Raw genomic sequence first — 17235 nt, forward strand, 5'->3', positions numbered from 1 at the left:
ATAGATAGATAGATAGATAGATAGATAGATAGACAGACAGACAGACAGACAGACAGACAGACAGACAGACAGACAGACAGATGATGATGGATAGAGATGATGGATGGATGGAGATAGAAAGATAGATAATGGATGGATGGATGGATGGATATAGATAATGGATAGATGATAGATGGATGTAGATAATGGATAGATGATGGATGGATGGATAGATGATAGATAGATAGATATAGATGGATGGAGAGAGAGATGATGGATGGAGATAGAAAGATAGATAATGGATGGATGGATAGATGGATAAATATAGATAATGGATAGATGATAGATGGATAGATATAGATAGATGGTGGATGGATGGAGAGAGAGAATGATACCAATAGAAAAGAGTATTTGTATCTCATAATTGAACTCTGGGGTCCTTGGTGTCCTCTGAGCTTGGTGGTTTTCTTGCAAACGTTTCATGACCCAACTAAGTAACATCCTCAGTGCTAGAAGGGAGTTAGGGTTGGAGGAGGAGGAAGATGACAGCCAGGTCCTGGGTGCTCTCTGAGCTTGGTGGTTTTCTTGCTGACGTTTCATGACCCAGCTAGGTATCACAAGGCAAACCAAACTGTAAACAACAACCTAATGGAGAAACTGCCAAGAAGAAGAAAACACTCCCACTAATACTAAAAGGACTAGCACTGATGACGTTACCTAGTTGGGTCATGAAATGTCTGCAAGAAAACCATGAAACTCAGAGAGCATGAAGGACTCCTTCACTGCCTCCTTCCTTCTCCTCCTCCTCCTCCTCCTCCTCCTCCTCCTCCTCCTCCTCCTCCTCCTCCTCCTCCTCCTCCTCTTCTTCACCTGCTCACTTCTAGCACTGATGATGTTACTGTCGAAGCGTAAATCAGCTTCGATACCCCCCCGGGGTAATTGCATTTAATTAGAGACGGATGGATCTTGTTTTCCATGCTGTATACTTTAAAGAAAGAAAACCCAAAATATATTCTAAGAAACATTTTATTATATAGAAATAAAACAAACTTACTAACTACATCGTTACCGGCAGTTTTCTAACACAGACGGACAAAGGAGAAAGTAAATCAGGAAGTTAGAAAAGAAAGAATGTAGACATGCGCAGTATAGCTCAGAGGGCCCCACAGTTGAACCCTGAGCTACAAATCTTCTCTTCTACTGATTCTTTGGATCTGGTTCTATTTAAGCCCCTGCTGGGCCTGAAATGGCCACCGTCCCAGTCCAAAGGGGCCTTACTTGCAACTGCCAGATGCTCTGGCTGCGTTCGGAGACATTGGTGACGGTGTTACTCATCAGGGCAATCAGCATGTTGAGCAAGAGGATGTAGGTCACGATGACAAAAAGGAGGACCATCAGCATCGTAGCATAGCTGTGCTTCAAGTTCTCGTGGTACTCCAGGTCCCCCATGCCGATGGTGAACTTGAAGAGCAGCAGAGTAGTCTGAAATAGCCCCGAATACACGGCCTGGTCTTTCAAGTCGTCGCTAAGCGGGAGAGACGCGTTGCGGGCGGAGTGGGACGTGCCCCCGGTGAGAACGACGAGAGCTGCAAGGAGTCATTGAAATTTCAATTCTTCCTCTGGAAACTTTGAGGTGGGGGGTGGGGAAACTCAGTTTGAAGGACAGGAGGAGACCAGGAGTGGCTGGTTGATCTCTGGAGGCATCAACTGTTGTTCAACTGATCTTATTGGTTTGAGTTTTGTTTGCATCAAGATACCAAGTAATCTAGGGCTTAGTCTGTGCGTAGAATATCTAAAAGGCTGTTTTGACATCTTGTGGCTGCTGGTGGGTGTGGAGAAGAAAAACCAGGTGCTAATTCGGTGTGATGTATGGAAGGGCAGACCAAGTGGCCTCTGCTTTCTGATCTCATTCTTTGTGTGTCCTTCACCCGGAGTCTTTCACTCATGGATTCATGGATTCCTTCACTCATCCATCCATCCATTCATTTTGTTCACTCATTCACACTCATCCACACTCATCCATCCACTCACTCACTCACTCACTCTTTCACTCACCCATTCATCTTCCCATTTATTTATTCACTCATTCATTCACTGACTCATTAATTCATTTAATTGTTCATTCATCTTCTTTCATTCATTTTGTTCACTCATCCACACTCATTCATCCACTCACTCTTTCACCCATTCATCTTCCCATTCATTTGTTCACTCATTCATTCATTCACTCACTCATTAATTCATTTAATTATTCATTCATCTTCTTTCATTCATTTTGTTCACTCATCCACACTCATTCATCCACTCACTCTTTCACCCATTCATCTTCCCATTCATTTGTTCACTCATTCATTCACTCACTCATTAATTCATTTAATTATTCATTCATCTTCTTTCATTCATTTTGTTCACTCATCCACACTCATTCATCTACTCACTCTTTCACCCATTCATCTTCCCATTCATTTGTTCATTCATTCATTCACTCATTCATTCACTCACTCATTAATTCATTTAATTATTCATTCATCTTTCATTCATTTTGTTCACTCATCCACACTCATTCATCCACTCACTCTTTCATCCATTCATCTTCCCATTCATTTGTTCACTCATTCATTCACTCATTCATTCATTCACTCACTCATTAATTCATTTAATTATTCATTCATCTTCTTTCATTCATTTTGTTAACTCATCCACACTCATTCATCTACTCACTCTTTCACCCATTCATCTTCCCATTCATTTGTTCACTCATTCATTCACTCATTCATTCACTCACTCATTAATTCATTTAATTATTCATTCTTCTTTCATTCATTTTGTTCACTCATCCACACTCATTCACCCACTCACTCACTCTTTCACTCACCCATTCATCTTCCCATTCATTTGTTCACTCATTCACTCATTAATTCATTTAATTATTCATTCATTCACTTATTCATTCATCCTCTTTCATTCATTTTGTTCACTTATTCACACTCATTCATCCTCATTTAACTCACTCTTTCACACACCCATTCATTCATTCACTCATTCATCCTCCCATTCATTGGCTTACTCATTTATTCATTTATTTTGTTCGCTCATTCATTCACATTCATCCACTTGTTCATTCACTCATTTATTCACTCACTCATTCATTAATTTTGTTTGCTCATTCATTCATTCATCCACTTGTTCACTCATTCATTCACATTCATCCAGGTTCATTCACTCATTTATTCACTCACTCACTCATTCATTAATTTAGTCATTCAGTCACTCTTTCATTCACCTCACTTACTCATTCATCCACTCACTCATTCACTCTTTCACACATTTGTTCACTCATTCATCCACTCACTCATTCACTCTTTCACACATTTGTTCACTCACTCATTCATCCACTCACTCATTTATTCACACTCATTCACCCTCTCATTCATTCATTTATTTGTTCATTCATTCATTCATTCATTCATTCATTCATTCATTCATAAACTTATTTATTTATTTATTTATTTAATTTGTATACCGCCCTACTCCCGAAGGACTCAGGGCGGTGAACAGCCAAGCAATAAGATACATAAATACAAAAATTTAAAAAACCAGTTAAAATCGAATTAAATCATTTTTTGGCCCAGACAAATTAAAACACCCCAATAATTTAAGAACAGATTTAAAATTTATGTATTAAAAGAGGGAGGAGATTAGGCCAAGCCTGCTTGATGGAATAAAAGAGTCTTCACAGCGCGGCGGAAGGTGCGCAGATCCGGGATCCTCCGTATCTCTGGGGGGAGCTCATTCCAGACGGTAGGTGCCCCCACAGAGAAGGCTCTCCCCCTAGGGGTCGCCAGCCGACATTGTTTGGCTGACGGCACCCGGAGGAGTCCCTCTCTATGAGAGCGTACTGGCCGGTGGGAGGCTATTGGTGGTAGTAGGCGGTCCCGTAAATAACCAGGTCCTAAGCCATGGAGCGCTTTAAAGGTGGTAACCAAAACCTTGAAGCGTACCCGGAAGACCACCGGGAGCCAGTGCAGCTCGCGCAGGAGAGGTGTCACATGGGAGCGCCATGACGCTCCCATTACCACCCGCGCGGCCGCACTCTGCGCCAGTTGGAGCCTCCGGGTGCTCCTCAAGGGGAGCCCCATGTAGAGAGCATTACAATAGTCCAGGCGGGAGGTGACGAGGGCATGAGTGACTGTGCGTAACGAGTCCCGATCCAGAAAGGGACGCAACTGACGAATCAGGCGAACCTGATAAAAAATCCTCCCGGTCACGGCCGTCAAGTGCTCTTCTAAAGACAGCCGTGAATCCAGGAGGACGCCCAAGTTGCGAGCCCTCTCCGTGGGGGCCAGTGATTCGCCCCCAATAGTCAGAGATGGCGTCAACTGACTATACCGGGACGTCGGAAACCACAGCCACTCGGTCTTGGATGGGTTGAGCCTGAGCCTGTTCCTCCCCACCATTATTCATTCTTTCGCTCTCTCATTCATTCATTCCATTTCTATGGCCACCCATATTTCAATTTTCCAGCTGATGGACCTTCTGTCTTCCCAAAACTGAATTCTCCTCACCCACCCACCCCCAGTTAAGGTATATCTATAAATTCCAGTCCAGCATCATAGATGGGTTCGGCATGCTAAACAGGCCTCCTTAGCGTTCTTTAACCAAGAATACTTAAGAGCAGGACCTTTCACAGAATCATAGGACTGAAAGAGGCTTTGGAGATCTTCTAGTCTGCTCAAGAAAGAAGACTTTACTCGACACACTGTCTGTGATTATATTTGAATGATGGTGGTTTTATGTTTTGTTTTTGTTTTAAATTTAAAAAAAAATTCAAAAAAAAAGAAGACCTTAGGGCCTAGATCCATGATGACGAACCTATGGCATGAGTGCCACAGGTGGCACACGGAGCCATATCTCTGGGCACGCGAGCATTGCCCTAGCTCAGCTCTGGCATACAAGCGCACGCCAGCCAGCTGATTTTTGGGCCTTCCGGGCCCACCAGAAGTCAGAAAACAGGCTGTTTCCGGCCTCCGGAGGGCCTCCAGGGGAGTGGGGAAGGCTGTTTTCACCCTCCCCAGGCTCCTAGAAAGCCTCTGGAGCCTGGGGAGGGTGAAAAACAGGCCTTCCAGTCCCACTGGAAGTCAGAAAACGGGCCATTTCTGGTCTCCGGGGGTGGGGAAGGCAATTTTTGCCCTCCCCAGGTGCCAAGAAAGCCTCTGGAGTCTGGGGAGGGTGAAAAACAGGCCTACCGGGTCCACTGTGCCATAAGTGGGGAGAGCACGGGGGTGGGGTTTGTGCGTCCATGCAAGGGGGGTGGTGGGGCACATTGAATTATGATTATGGGCACACGGACGAGCGACCCTTCACACTCCCCCCGACTTTTGGCACACGACGGCAAAAAGGTTAGCCGTCACTGGCCTAGATCATTCCAGACAGATGACTGCCCAGTCTCTTCTTCAAAACCTCCAGTGGTGAAGCACCCACCCATCCAACATCTGGAAGCAAGAAAATTTCTCTTTTGGATCTCTCCTTGGTGTTTGGCTACCTCTGGCCCCGGTGGCCTATCTGCGAGCCCCTCTTACCTTGGCTTAATTTCATTTGGCTAAGCTCACCTGTGCCTCCCCTCCAGGGGTGGGTTCTAAATTTTTTTACTACCGGTTCTGTGGGCGTGGCTTATTTTGTGGGTGTGGCTTGGAGGTCATGTGACTAGGTGGGCGTGGCTAGCTGGTCAGAGTCATTTCTGGAGGGTCCTCGCACTTACGACCAGTCCTCGCACTTACGACCCGACTCATTTGTTTGCTTTTAACACTGATCAGCTGTAGGGCGGCCCTTTGAAGCCCCGCAGCAAGAGTTTAAACAGGTTTTTTTCCCTCTAGTCATCAGCTGGGACTCAGGAGGCAGCAATAGATGGGGGGTGGGACCAAATAAAAGGTAAGAATAACGTGGGTGGGGGGGTGGAAGGGTGGGGGGGAGAACCAGTTTGGTGACATCATATCGTCACCGCTACCGGCTCGGCCAAACCGGACTGAACTGGGAGGAACCCACCACTGCTCCCCTCGCCATGACACTCACCTGTTGCAAAGCCAAAGAGGAGGACAAAATAAGCGATCAGGAAATGGAAAAGATCCCTCAAGACGGCCTGGAATGAGAATGAGAAGCAATGTGTAAATTGCTGACTTTCGAACTCGGCACCTAACAGTGGGCCCTCTCCGAAAACACGAAATTTCACGTGGAAATTTCACCTGGGCAGGAAGAACCAAAGGTAGAGAATAGGCGAAAACCTGGCTCAAAAACCGTCACTGCGAGTGGGACCTTGGAGTCCTAGTGGATGATCCCTTAAACACGAGCCAGCTGTGTGCTGCAGCTGCCAAAAAAGCTAATGGGGTTCTTGGTTTATCTAAACAGGCCTTAGTTAAGGCCACATCTGGAATATTCTGCATCCCGTTTTGGCCCCCACATTACAAAAAGAATGTTGAGACTTTGGGAAAAGTGTGCGAAGAAGAGCAACTAGGATGATTAAATGCAGGGGTGAAGTCTACTTAACTTCTCTACCGGTTTGGAAGTGCGTGCGCACCATCATCAGGTCTGATTGTAGACCCTCTGCGCATGCACAGAGGGTCAAAAACAGGTTACCGTATTTTTCGGGGTATAAGACGCACCTTTTTCCCCCCCTAAAAGGGGGTGAAAATTTAGGTGCTACTTATACACCAAATGTAGCCCCGCCCACCCACTGGCCCCCACCCTTTGGCCTGTGCCTCGCAGCAGTTACCTCCTTGCAAGCAAACAGCAAGAAAAACTTTCAACTTCAGCACAGCCTAGTTAGCACAAGTTGATTGGATCGGCCTCCCAACTCTCAGCTGATTTGCTCTCAGCCGTTTTGCGCAGGGCTCTGCTGCTTGCTGCAAGGAGATAAATTGCTGGAGCAGATTTTTTTTTCCCCTTGTGCTAATCAAGCTATGCTGAAAACGAAACTGAAAGTAAAGCAGGCTGTTGGCTGTTTGCTGCAAGGAGGCAAAATTGCTCAGAGGCAGAGGGAGATTTCTTTTTCTTGTTTTCCTCACCAAAAATGGTAGGTGCGTCTTATACTCCGAAAAATACGGTACTTCCTGGTTAAAACCAGGAACTAACAACATCCGGGCGGGTGGGCGGAGCCTTGCACTGCCGCTGCTAACAGTTCGCCGAACCACCCGCTGCTGCCGCTACCAATTTGCCCGAACCCGAGCGAACCAGTAGGATATCACCCCTGATTAAAGGCCTAAAACATATGAAAAACAGTTGCAGGATTTGGGTTTGGCCAGTCTAGAGAAAAGAAGGAGGGGGGGAAGGGACACATTATAGCAGTCTTAGAGTATTTGAGGGGCTGCCCCAAAGAAGAGAGGGAGGGTCAACTTATTTTCCAAAGCATCTGAAGGCAGGAGAAGAAGCAATGAATGGAAACTAATCAAGGAGAGAAGCAACATGGAATTGAGGAGGAACTTCCTAACAGTGAGGACAATTAACCAGTGGAACAGCCTGCCACCAGAAGTTGTGAGAGTTTCACAACCACTGGAGGTTTTTAAGAAGAGACTGGACAGCCACTTGTCTGAAATGATATAGGTTCTTCTGCTTGAGCAGGGGGTTGGACTAGAAGACCTCCAATGCCCCTTCCAGCTCTATTATGCTAGAATGAGGACAACCTGTACGTGATCAGTTGAATTTAGATTCGGGGCTGCCCTGTGAAATCAGAGGTATTCCAATGTAGGTAGTCCTTGACTTATGACCACAACTGAGTCCAAAATTTCCTTTGCTAAGCAAGGCAGTCGTTCAGTCGGTTTTGCCCCATTTTACGACCTCTCTTGCCACCGTCGTTAAGTGAATCGCTGCCGTGGTTAAATTAGTGACGTGGCTATTGAATTAATCTGGCTTCCCCATTGAATTGGTTTGGCAGAACGTCACAAAAGGGGAATCACGTGACACACATCCCCGGGACACGGCAGCCGTCGTAAATACGAGAGTCTGCATTTTGATCACATGACCACGGGGGAATGCTGCAAGTGTGAAAAACCGCTGAAAGTCCCCTTTTTTCCCCAGGGCCGTTGTGACTTTGAACGGTCACTAAACGAACCGGTAGTATGTCGAAGACTATTTGAAATTTTGGAAACAGAAACGGTCCGGTTTTGTAACCTTACCTCCTGGATCATCACGATGGAGATTCCTATCTGCTGGAAACCCCGGGTGTAGTAGAGCAGATTCACCCAGCCCAAAAGCAAGGCGAATACCATGGGCACCACGTAGTTTGCCTTGTTTGCAAAAAACATCATGGAGGAGGCCAGGATGTTGATTGCCTGCAGAAACCTGGCAAAGGCCAGAGAGGGAAACAGAGAAGCAGCGTTGATTTCGGGGCAGCGGTGGCACTCGTTCGGGGAAGCAATTCGAAATGCACTGGTTGGGCAGCAATTCGCCCGAACCGGTTCAGACCGGTTCGGGCAAATTGCTGGCTGGCCCCTCCTCTCCCTGCCCTGCCCCTTCCAGGAGTCCCTACGGGTCCCATTTTGGTTCCCAGGTAAGTGCAGGGAGGCCTACTAGGCCCAAAACAGGACCCGGGGGAGGGGGTGTGCAGCTGTGCCCCACTTGGCGGCCCGTTTTTGCTCCCAGGAGGCTGCAGGGAGGCCTACTAGGCCCAAAATGGGTGGCCACTCCCTTCCCTTCCCCGCCCTGTCCTTTCCAGGAGTCCCCACACGTCCCATTTTGGTTCCCAGGTAAGTGCAAGGAGGCCTACTAGGCCCAAAACAGACGGCAGGGGAGGGGCTCCCCCACCCTGTGGCCCATTTTTGCTCCCAGGAGACTGCAGGAGGCCAAGTGCTGCCTGTCACACACCCCTGGCCACGCCCACCATGGCCATGCCCACCATGGCCACGCCCACCCAGCTGGGTCATTAGGGCAGAGAACCAGTTGTTAAATTATTTGAATCCCACCACTGTTTGGGGGGGGGAACGTAAGGTGGGAAAGACCACGACAGAGGAAGAGATGCTGTTTTCAGGGCATGTTCAGAGAAGAGAAGGCAGAGCCCACAGCTGCATAATGGGAAGAAAAAGAAATCCAGAAAGGATCCTTCTTGGTTTCCTCAGGCTATCAAAGAGGCAGCGGGAGATTTGTACTTTCAGACCTGCAAGATTCTGTTACCACAAAATAGAATTATCTCTTCTGGTTGCCTTTTCTGGCTCGTTTACCAGAGGCATGAAAGCCGGCTGGGTAACTTTGGGCTAATCACCAGGAGACTGGGAGTTCTAGTCCTGCCATAGACATGAAATTGGGTGGGTGATTTTGGGCCAATCAAAAGGAGTGTCAGCAGGTCAAGATGCATTTATCCTAGTGCTGACATGAGAAGGAGAACGCAAGTGTCTGCAACGGGACGGTTGCCTTTCACCTACTTATTTTAGCTGGAGATAATGTCCCCTAGGAGATGGATGGGAGGGGGGAAATTCTTTGAATTGGAGCAGTAGATTAGGGGTGAATGATTGGGAAGATGGCCAATGAATGCAGAGGAGTGGGGGAAGGAAGAGGAGGGATTTTGGGGCAGCACGGCAGTGCTGGCTGCATGGAGTCAGTGTAAAAGTTGCCATGCTAAATAAAATGGAAGTTTGTTTCAAAAAGGACATTGTTTGAGACACAATTTATTTGAAGACGGCCTGAAAACCTGACAAGGAGATTGTAAGTTCTAGTCCTACCTCAGCCAAGAAAGCCAACTGGTGACTTTGAATCGACCACAAGGAGCCAGTGACTTCTAGTCCTACATCAGGCACCAAAATCGACTGGATGACTTTGAATCACCAGAAGACGGAGAGTTTTAGTCCTGCCTTAGACATGAAACCGGGAGGTGATTTTGGGCCAAACACCAGGAGGTGGTGTGTTCTAGTCCTACCTAAGCCACAAAAGCCAACAAGTGGTGTTTTCATTGATACTTCCAACAAAAGGCCAATATCCAATGAGGAAGGACAAGTAACCAGTGGAACAGCTTGCCACCAGAAGTTGTAGGGTGCTCCATCACTGGAGGTTTTTAAGAAAAAACTGGACAGCCACCTATCTGTAATGGTCTAGGCTAGGGTCTCCTGCTTGAGAAGGGTTTGGACTAGAAGACCTCCAAGGTCCCTTCCAGCTCTATTCTGATTTTTTTGATTGATGGCCTCCATAAAAACAGCAACGTACAGGAATATGTCAAAGCAACTGTCCATTGCAAGGCTTTTCAGAGAGCGCCGTCTTCTCCAGAACTGAACAATCTAAAAGGGAATAAATAAGAACAGAAATCAGGACATTGCTGTCATGCTTCCCTCGGAGCTTGAATATGCAGAGGAAGACGAGGAGGAACTGGAGCACACGGAGATCGAGGAGGGGTGGGCTTCGTTGGCTTGGGAGGAAAATGGGGAGGAGCAGGCCCAGTCAGGCCAGGGCCTTTCAGGATTGGGATGGCTTGTAGGCAGGGAGAAACAGGGGCAGGATGACCAAGAGAAGCTAAGCAGTGAACATGAGAAAGGGAGCTCAGGTGATGAGCAAGGACTTCCCCCTCCTGATCCTCAAGCATGGAGAGTGGAGAGAAGGCGAGAACAGCGCAGACTGACCTGACTACTCAGGAAGAGAGCGCCCCGCCCCTCTTCACAAGGCACACCTGGGGACTGAGACTTAAGGATACACTGCGGGGAAGGGCATTTGTCAGGAACGAACACTAAATTCCTGGAGTGTTGAGTGCCGACGTTTGAACTTTCCTGGATTCCTTGCGTTCTTTCTGGATTCCTGGATTTCTTGCCTTGCTTCTTTGCTTCCGGGATTCTTATGTCTGTGGCCATAATTTGGGAATACAATTTCTGTCGCTAAGCAAGGCAGTTGTTAACTAAGTCACTGAGCCCAGTTTTATGACCAAGTTTGGCATGGTGAAGAAACTTCCTTGCCGTTGTTAAGTGAATCATGCCGTTGTTAAGCAAATCAAGCTTCCCCCCTGGGACTTTGCTGGTCAGAAGCTGGCTGGGGATGTCGCAAATGGCGATCACGTCACACACATGGACGCACCCCCTGGGATCCTGCAATCGTTGTAAGTACACACTGCAAGCTAAACGTCTGCATTTTTATCAGGATTGTCGCAATGGGTCGTAAGTGCGAGGACCTATCATAGGTCACTTGGAATGGCAGTTAAACGGATGGTTGTAAGATAAGGACTACCTAGACAGGTAGTCCTTGATTTATGACCACCATTGAGACCCAAATTTCTGTTGTTAAGTGAGACATTTCTTAAGTGAGTTTTGCCCCATTTTACAGCATTTCTTGCCTCGGTTGTTAACTGAACCGCTGCAGTGGGTAAATTAGTAACCCAGTTGTTAAGTGAATCTGGCTTCCCCACATTGACTTTGCTCATCGATTACATGACCCCGGGACTCTACAACCGTCGTAAATATAAGTCACTTGCCAAGCGTCTGAATTTGGACCAATGGACCACGGATGCTGCAGGGGTCTGTGAAAATAAGTAACTTTCTTCCGTGCCATTGCAACTTTGAACAGTCGTTAAGTGAGCTGTTATAAGTTGAGGACTGCCTGTACTAAAAATGCATGTGTGGTCAGAGGAGCCATAAAAAAAGGGGGGGGGCATCCTACCTGAGCAATGAAGAGATAAATGCCACCAATTAAAACGATCACAGCTCCAAGAAGTCTTAATAAGTTCCAGAATGTCACTGTTGTTGGAACAAGAGGCTGTAAAGAGAGGAAGAGAGTAGGCTAAGGACAGGGACTTTGGCACTGAGAAGATGGCAGATCCTTCAGAGCGGTATTCCTCAACCTTGGCAGCTTTAAGAGGGGTGGACTCCAACTCCAAGAATCCCCCAGCCAGCCTGCTTTAAGAGGGGTGGACTTCCACTCCCAGAATCCCCCAGCCAGCAGGCTTTAAGAGGGGTGGACTTCCACTCCCAGAATCCCCCAGCCAGCAGGCTTTAAGAGGGGTGGACTTCCACTCCCAGAATTCCCCAGCCAGCAGGCTTTAAGAGGGGTGGACTTCCACTCCCAGAATTCCCCAGCCAGCAGGCTTTAAGATGGGTGGACTTCAACTCCCAGAATCCCCCAGCCAGCAGGCTTTAAGAGGGGTGGACTTCAACTCCCAGAATTCCCCAGCCAGCCATGCTTTAAAGATGAGTGGACTTCCACTCCCAGAATTCCCCAGCCAGCAGGCTTTAAGAGGGGTGGACTTCCACTCCCAGAATTCCCCAGCCAGCAGGCTTTAAGAGGGGTGGACTTCCACTCCCAGAATTCCCCAGCCAGCAGGCTTTAAGATGGGTGGACTTCAACTCCCAGAATCCCCCAGCCAGCAGGCTTTAAGAGGGGTGGACTTCAACTCCCAGAATTCCCCAGCCAGCATGCTTTAAGAGGGGAGGATTTCCACTCCCAGAATCTCCCAGCCAGAATGCTTTAAGATGGGTGGACTTCAACTCCCAGAATTCCGCAGCCAGCATGCTTTAAAGATGAGTGGACTTCCACTCCCAGAACTCCCCAGCCAGCCTGCTTTAAGAGGGGTGGACTTCCACTCCCAGAATCCCCCAGCCAGCAGGCTTTAAGATGGGTGGACTTCCACTCCCAGAACTCCCCAGCCAGCCTGCTTTAAGAGGGGTGGACTTCCACTCCCAGAATCCCCCAGCCAGCAGGCTTTAAGAGGGGTGGACTTCCACTCCCAGAATTCCCCAGCCAGCAGGCTTTAAGATGGGTGGACTTCAACTCCCAGAATCCCCCAGCCAGAATGCTTTAAGATGGGTGGACTTCCACTCCCAGAACTCCCCAGCCAGCCTGCTTTAAGAGGGGTGGACTTCCACTCCCAGAATCCCCCAGCCAGCAGGCTTTAAGAGGGGTGGACTTCCACTCCCAGAATCCCCCAGCCAGCAGGCTTTAAGATGGGTGGACTTCAACTCCCAGAACTCCCCAGCCAGCAGGCTTTAAGAGGGGAGGATTTCCACTCCCAGAATTCCCCAGCCAGAATGCTTTAAGAGGGGTGGACTTCCACTCCCAGAATTCCCCAGCCAGTATGCTTTAAGATGGCTGGACTTCCACTCCCAGAATCCCCCAACCACTCATGCTTTAAGAGGGGAGGACTTCAACTCCCAGAATTCCCCAGCCAGAATGCTTTAAGAGGGGAGGATTTCCACTCCCAGAATTCCCCAGCCAGCCATGCTTTAAGAGGGGAGGATTTCCACTCCCAGAACTCCCCAGCCAGAATGCTTTAAGAGGGGTGGACTTCTACTCCCAGGATTCCCCAGCCAGCCTGCTGGGGAAGTTATAGTCCACAAGTCTTAAACGTGCCAAGATTGGATACCCCTGGTAGAACTTCTACATTTCATCTGAAGTATCTTCTAAATCTAAGATATAAGTACAGTGAGAGCTTATGCACCGGAGACAAATTCCTTGTGCATCCAATCACACTTGGTCAATAAAGAATTCCTATTCTATTCTATTCTATTCTATTCTATTCTATTCTATTCTATTCTATTCTATTCTATTCTATTCTATTCTATTCTATTCTATTCTATCGCTAAGCTTAATACTATAGCATATTATACATTTAAACATAATGTTCTCCATTTTCTTCTTAATATCTTATAATAATAATAATACATTTTAACATTAAACATCCACATTCTCATTCTATATACACTAGAAATTTCCTTTTTATTTACATCTTTATCTTAATCTATTTTTATTTTCTCTTTAAACTTCTTCATTTCCAAACTCCTTTTTTATTCTTCAGCCATTGATAAAATACCTCCCATATCACATAGTATTCAGTTTGTTTTTTTCTCCTTAATTGCTAAAGTTAGTCTGTTCATTTCTGCACATTCTAATATTTTCCTTATCACCTTCTCATCAATGGGAATCTCTCCACTTTTCCAATGTTGTGCAAATTCAATTCTAGCTGCGGTTAATACATTCTATTCTATTCTTATTAATATTTCTATTCTATTCTATTCTATTCTATTCTATTCTATTCTATTTATTCTATTCTTTTCTATTCTTATTCATAATTCTATTCTATTCTAGATATTTCTATTCTGTTCTATTCTTATTTCTAGGCGAGACATGATAGCAGTGTTAAAATATCTCAGGGGCTGCCCCAAAGAAGAGGGAGTCAAGCTATTCTCCAAAGCACCTGAAGGCAGGACAAGAAGCAATGGGTGGAAACTAACCAAGGACAGAAGCAACCTGGAATTAAGGAGAAATTTCCTGACAGTCAGAACAATTAACCAGTGGAACAGCTGGCCACCAGAAGTTGTGGGTGCTTCAACACTGGAGGTTTTCAAGAAAAGATTGAGGGGGGGGGGGAAATTCAAGTAAAGAAAAAGAAAAAAAAATCAAGTAAAGAAAAAGAAAAAAAATTCAAGAAAAGAAGAAAAAGAAATCGGCCACAATGTAAATTATCTGCTACAACGTCCTACCTGTCAATGACTACTTCAGCTTCAACCGCAATAACACACGAGCACACAATAGATAACAAACTCAAGGTAAACCGCTCCAAACTCGATTGCAGAAAAATACGACTTCAGCAACAGAGTGGTCAATGCCTGGAATGCATTACCAGACTCTGTGGTCTCATCCCCAAACCCCCAAAACTTTAATCTTAGACGGTCTACTGTTGACCTCACCCCATTCCTAAGAGGTCTGTAAGGGGCGTGCATTAGCGCACCAGCGGGTTTTAAATTTCTTTACTACCAGTTCTGTGGGCGTAGCTTGGTGGGCGTGGCATGGCTTGGTGGGTGTGGCTTGGTGGACGTGGCAGGGGAAGGTTACTGCAAAATCCCCATTTCCTCCCGATCAGCTGGGACTTGGGAGGCAGAGAATAGATGTTGGTGGGGCCAGTCAGAATTTTTACTACCGGTTCTCCGAACTACTCAAAATTTCCGCCATCGGCTCTCCAGAACTGCTCAGAACCTGCTGAAACCCACCTCTGCTACCGTCCCCTTTTATTCTTATACATTTCATGTCTTCACAATCATATTTATATTTTTATCTGTAATCTTACATATGCTTGACAAATAAATAAAATAAATAAATAAAAATTGGACGACATTTGTCCATGAGTAGAGGGTTGGACTAGAAGACCTCTAAGGTCCCTTCCAACTCTGTTCTGTTCTTTATACCAAAACCATCCATTTTTTAAAAAAAGAAGAGTTACCTCATCCTTTGGTGGCCAGTGGTAAGCAGTGGCTGTGAAGATCACCATGAAAGTCAGATGGAGGAATAAACTGAAGTAAAACCTTTTTTTAATGAAGGATTCCCACTTGTGCTGAAGTAGTTTGTTCAGAGGCTCCAAGCCCACGATTTTGGTCCGGTTCTGTGGACGGGAGAGATCGCTTTCAGGGAGTTGGGCAGCAGCCGGTGTCCAAATGAAGTCAGAGATGCTGACCAGAACTTGTAGTTTTATATAAATAAATACATTTTACATCTACATATATATACCAAAGTAGATACTCAGGCAAACAGGAGCATCATGAGGTAAATCACAGAGCAAACAGGGCCCATAGAAGAAAAAGGCGAATAAAAGGGGAACTCCACACCCACAGCAATCAAGGAGAAGGAAGAGAAAAATTAGGAGGAGGAGGAAGAGGAGGAGGAGGAGGAGGAAAAGGAGGAGGAGGAGGAAAAGGAGGAAAAGAAGAAGGAGAAGAAAAAGGAGGAGAAGGAGGAGGAAGAGGAGAAGGAGGAGAAGGAGGAGGAAAAGGAGGAGGAGGAGAAAACGGAGGAGGAGGTAGAGGAGAAAAAGTAGGAGGAAGAAGAGGAGGAGGAGGAGGAGGAGGAGGAGGAAAAGGAGAAGGAGGAAAAAAAGGAGGAGGAGGAGGAGAAAAAGGAGGAGGAAGAGGAGGAGGAGAAGGAGAAGTAGGAGAAAAAGGAGGAGAAGGAGGAGAAAAAGGAGGAGGAAGAGGAGAAGGAGGAGAAAAAGGAGAAGCAGAAGGAGGAGGAGAAAAAGGAGGAGCAGAAGGAAGAAGAGGAAGAGGAGAAAAGGAGGAGCAGAAGGAAGAGGAGGAGAAAAAGAATGAAGGAGGAAGAGGAGGAGGAGGAGGAGAAAGAGGAAGAGGAAGAGGAAGAGGAAGAAGAAGAGGAGGGGGAACAAGGAGGAGAAGGAGGAGATGGTGCTGAATGAAGGAATCGCAGGGCAGAGAAGATCCTGAGAAGGACCATCCTTGACTGGATCTACTCACTGGAATGTCACTGTTGTAGGCCAGGACCTCCAGCGCCGAGTTTTCCTCACGGCTGTCAATGGAGGTCATGTCGTAGACGGAGGTCTGGAGGGGGCCATATGTCCACTCGATGAACTTGCGCGAAAGATTGGGATCCTTCATCTTTCGTGTGAGCATGTACTTGAGCATCTGGAAAGACCAAAACGGCTGAGTTGGTAACAGGGGTGTCTCTAGGGGTGGGTCAGAAAAGCCAAGGGGGTCTCATTGTCCATCCATCATCTGGACATTTTTGACCTTCTTGAAGTCACGTCTGATAACTAAGCTACGCAGTCCAGAAAACTTCAGCACAAACATGATTCTTTTTGGACCTGACCTTTTAATTATTCCTTAATAATATTACTATTAATTATAACTAATAGCAATTTTGTTGTTGTTAGTTGCGAAGTCGTATCTGACCCATCGCGACCCCATGGACAGGACTTCTTGTCCTCTACCATCCTCTGGAATCCATTTAAGCTCACACCAACTGCTTCAGTGACTCCATCCAGCCACCTCCTTCTCTGCCGCCCCCTTCTTCTTTTGCCCTCCATCGTTCCCAGCATTTGGCTCTTCTCCGGTGAGTCCTTCCTTCTCATTAGTTGGCCAAAGTATTTTATTTATTTATTTTTTATTTTATTTATTAGATTTCTATACCGCCCTACTCCCGAAGGACTCAGGGCGGTGCACAGCCAAACAATAAAAACACATACAATACAAAATTTAAAAAATAGAATAAAATCAAATTAAATAATTTTGGCCCCGACAAATTTAAAACCCCAAACTTTTAAAACCAATTTAAAATTGAATATATAAATACTAAAAGATATTTAAAATTTTAAAAATCTTTTATAAAAGAGGGGGAAAATTAGGCCAGGCCGGCCTGGTGAAATAGTAAGGTCTTTAAGGCGCGGCGGAAGGTGCGCAGATCCGGGATCCTCCGTATCTCTGGGGGGAGCTCGTTCCAGATAGTAGGTGCCCCCACAGAGAAGGCTCTCCCCCTGGGGGCCGCCAGTCGGCATTGTTTGGCTGACGGCACCCGGAGGAG

At 46.5% G+C, this 17235-nt stretch overlaps 1 protein-coding gene across 1 annotated transcript in view; it reads right to left on the reverse strand.

Moving 5' to 3' along the window:
* The window catches only part of LOC117658908 (transient receptor potential cation channel subfamily V member 2-like), a 40785-nt gene that overhangs the window by 6663 nt on the left and 16887 nt on the right, over positions 1-17235 (reverse strand). The window contains exons 7-13 of the mRNA XM_060692437.2: positions 16173-16340; positions 15149-15307; positions 11596-11691; positions 10162-10232; positions 8145-8310; positions 6049-6115; positions 1258-1565 (exon numbers count right to left, since the gene is read on the reverse strand). Coding sequence (XP_060548420.2) covers positions 1258-1565; positions 6049-6115; positions 8145-8310; positions 10162-10232; positions 11596-11691; positions 15149-15307; positions 16173-16340 — 1035 coding nt within the window. The remainder of the gene's footprint in view (positions 1-1257; positions 1566-6048; positions 6116-8144; positions 8311-10161; positions 10233-11595; positions 11692-15148; positions 15308-16172; positions 16341-17235) is intronic.

Source organism: Pantherophis guttatus, chromosome 1 (genome assembly GCF_059756535.1).
Source record: "Pantherophis guttatus breed Tessera chromosome 1, ASM5975653v1, whole genome shotgun sequence".
Classification (NCBI taxonomy): Eukaryota; Metazoa; Chordata; class Lepidosauria; order Squamata; family Colubridae; genus Pantherophis; species Pantherophis guttatus.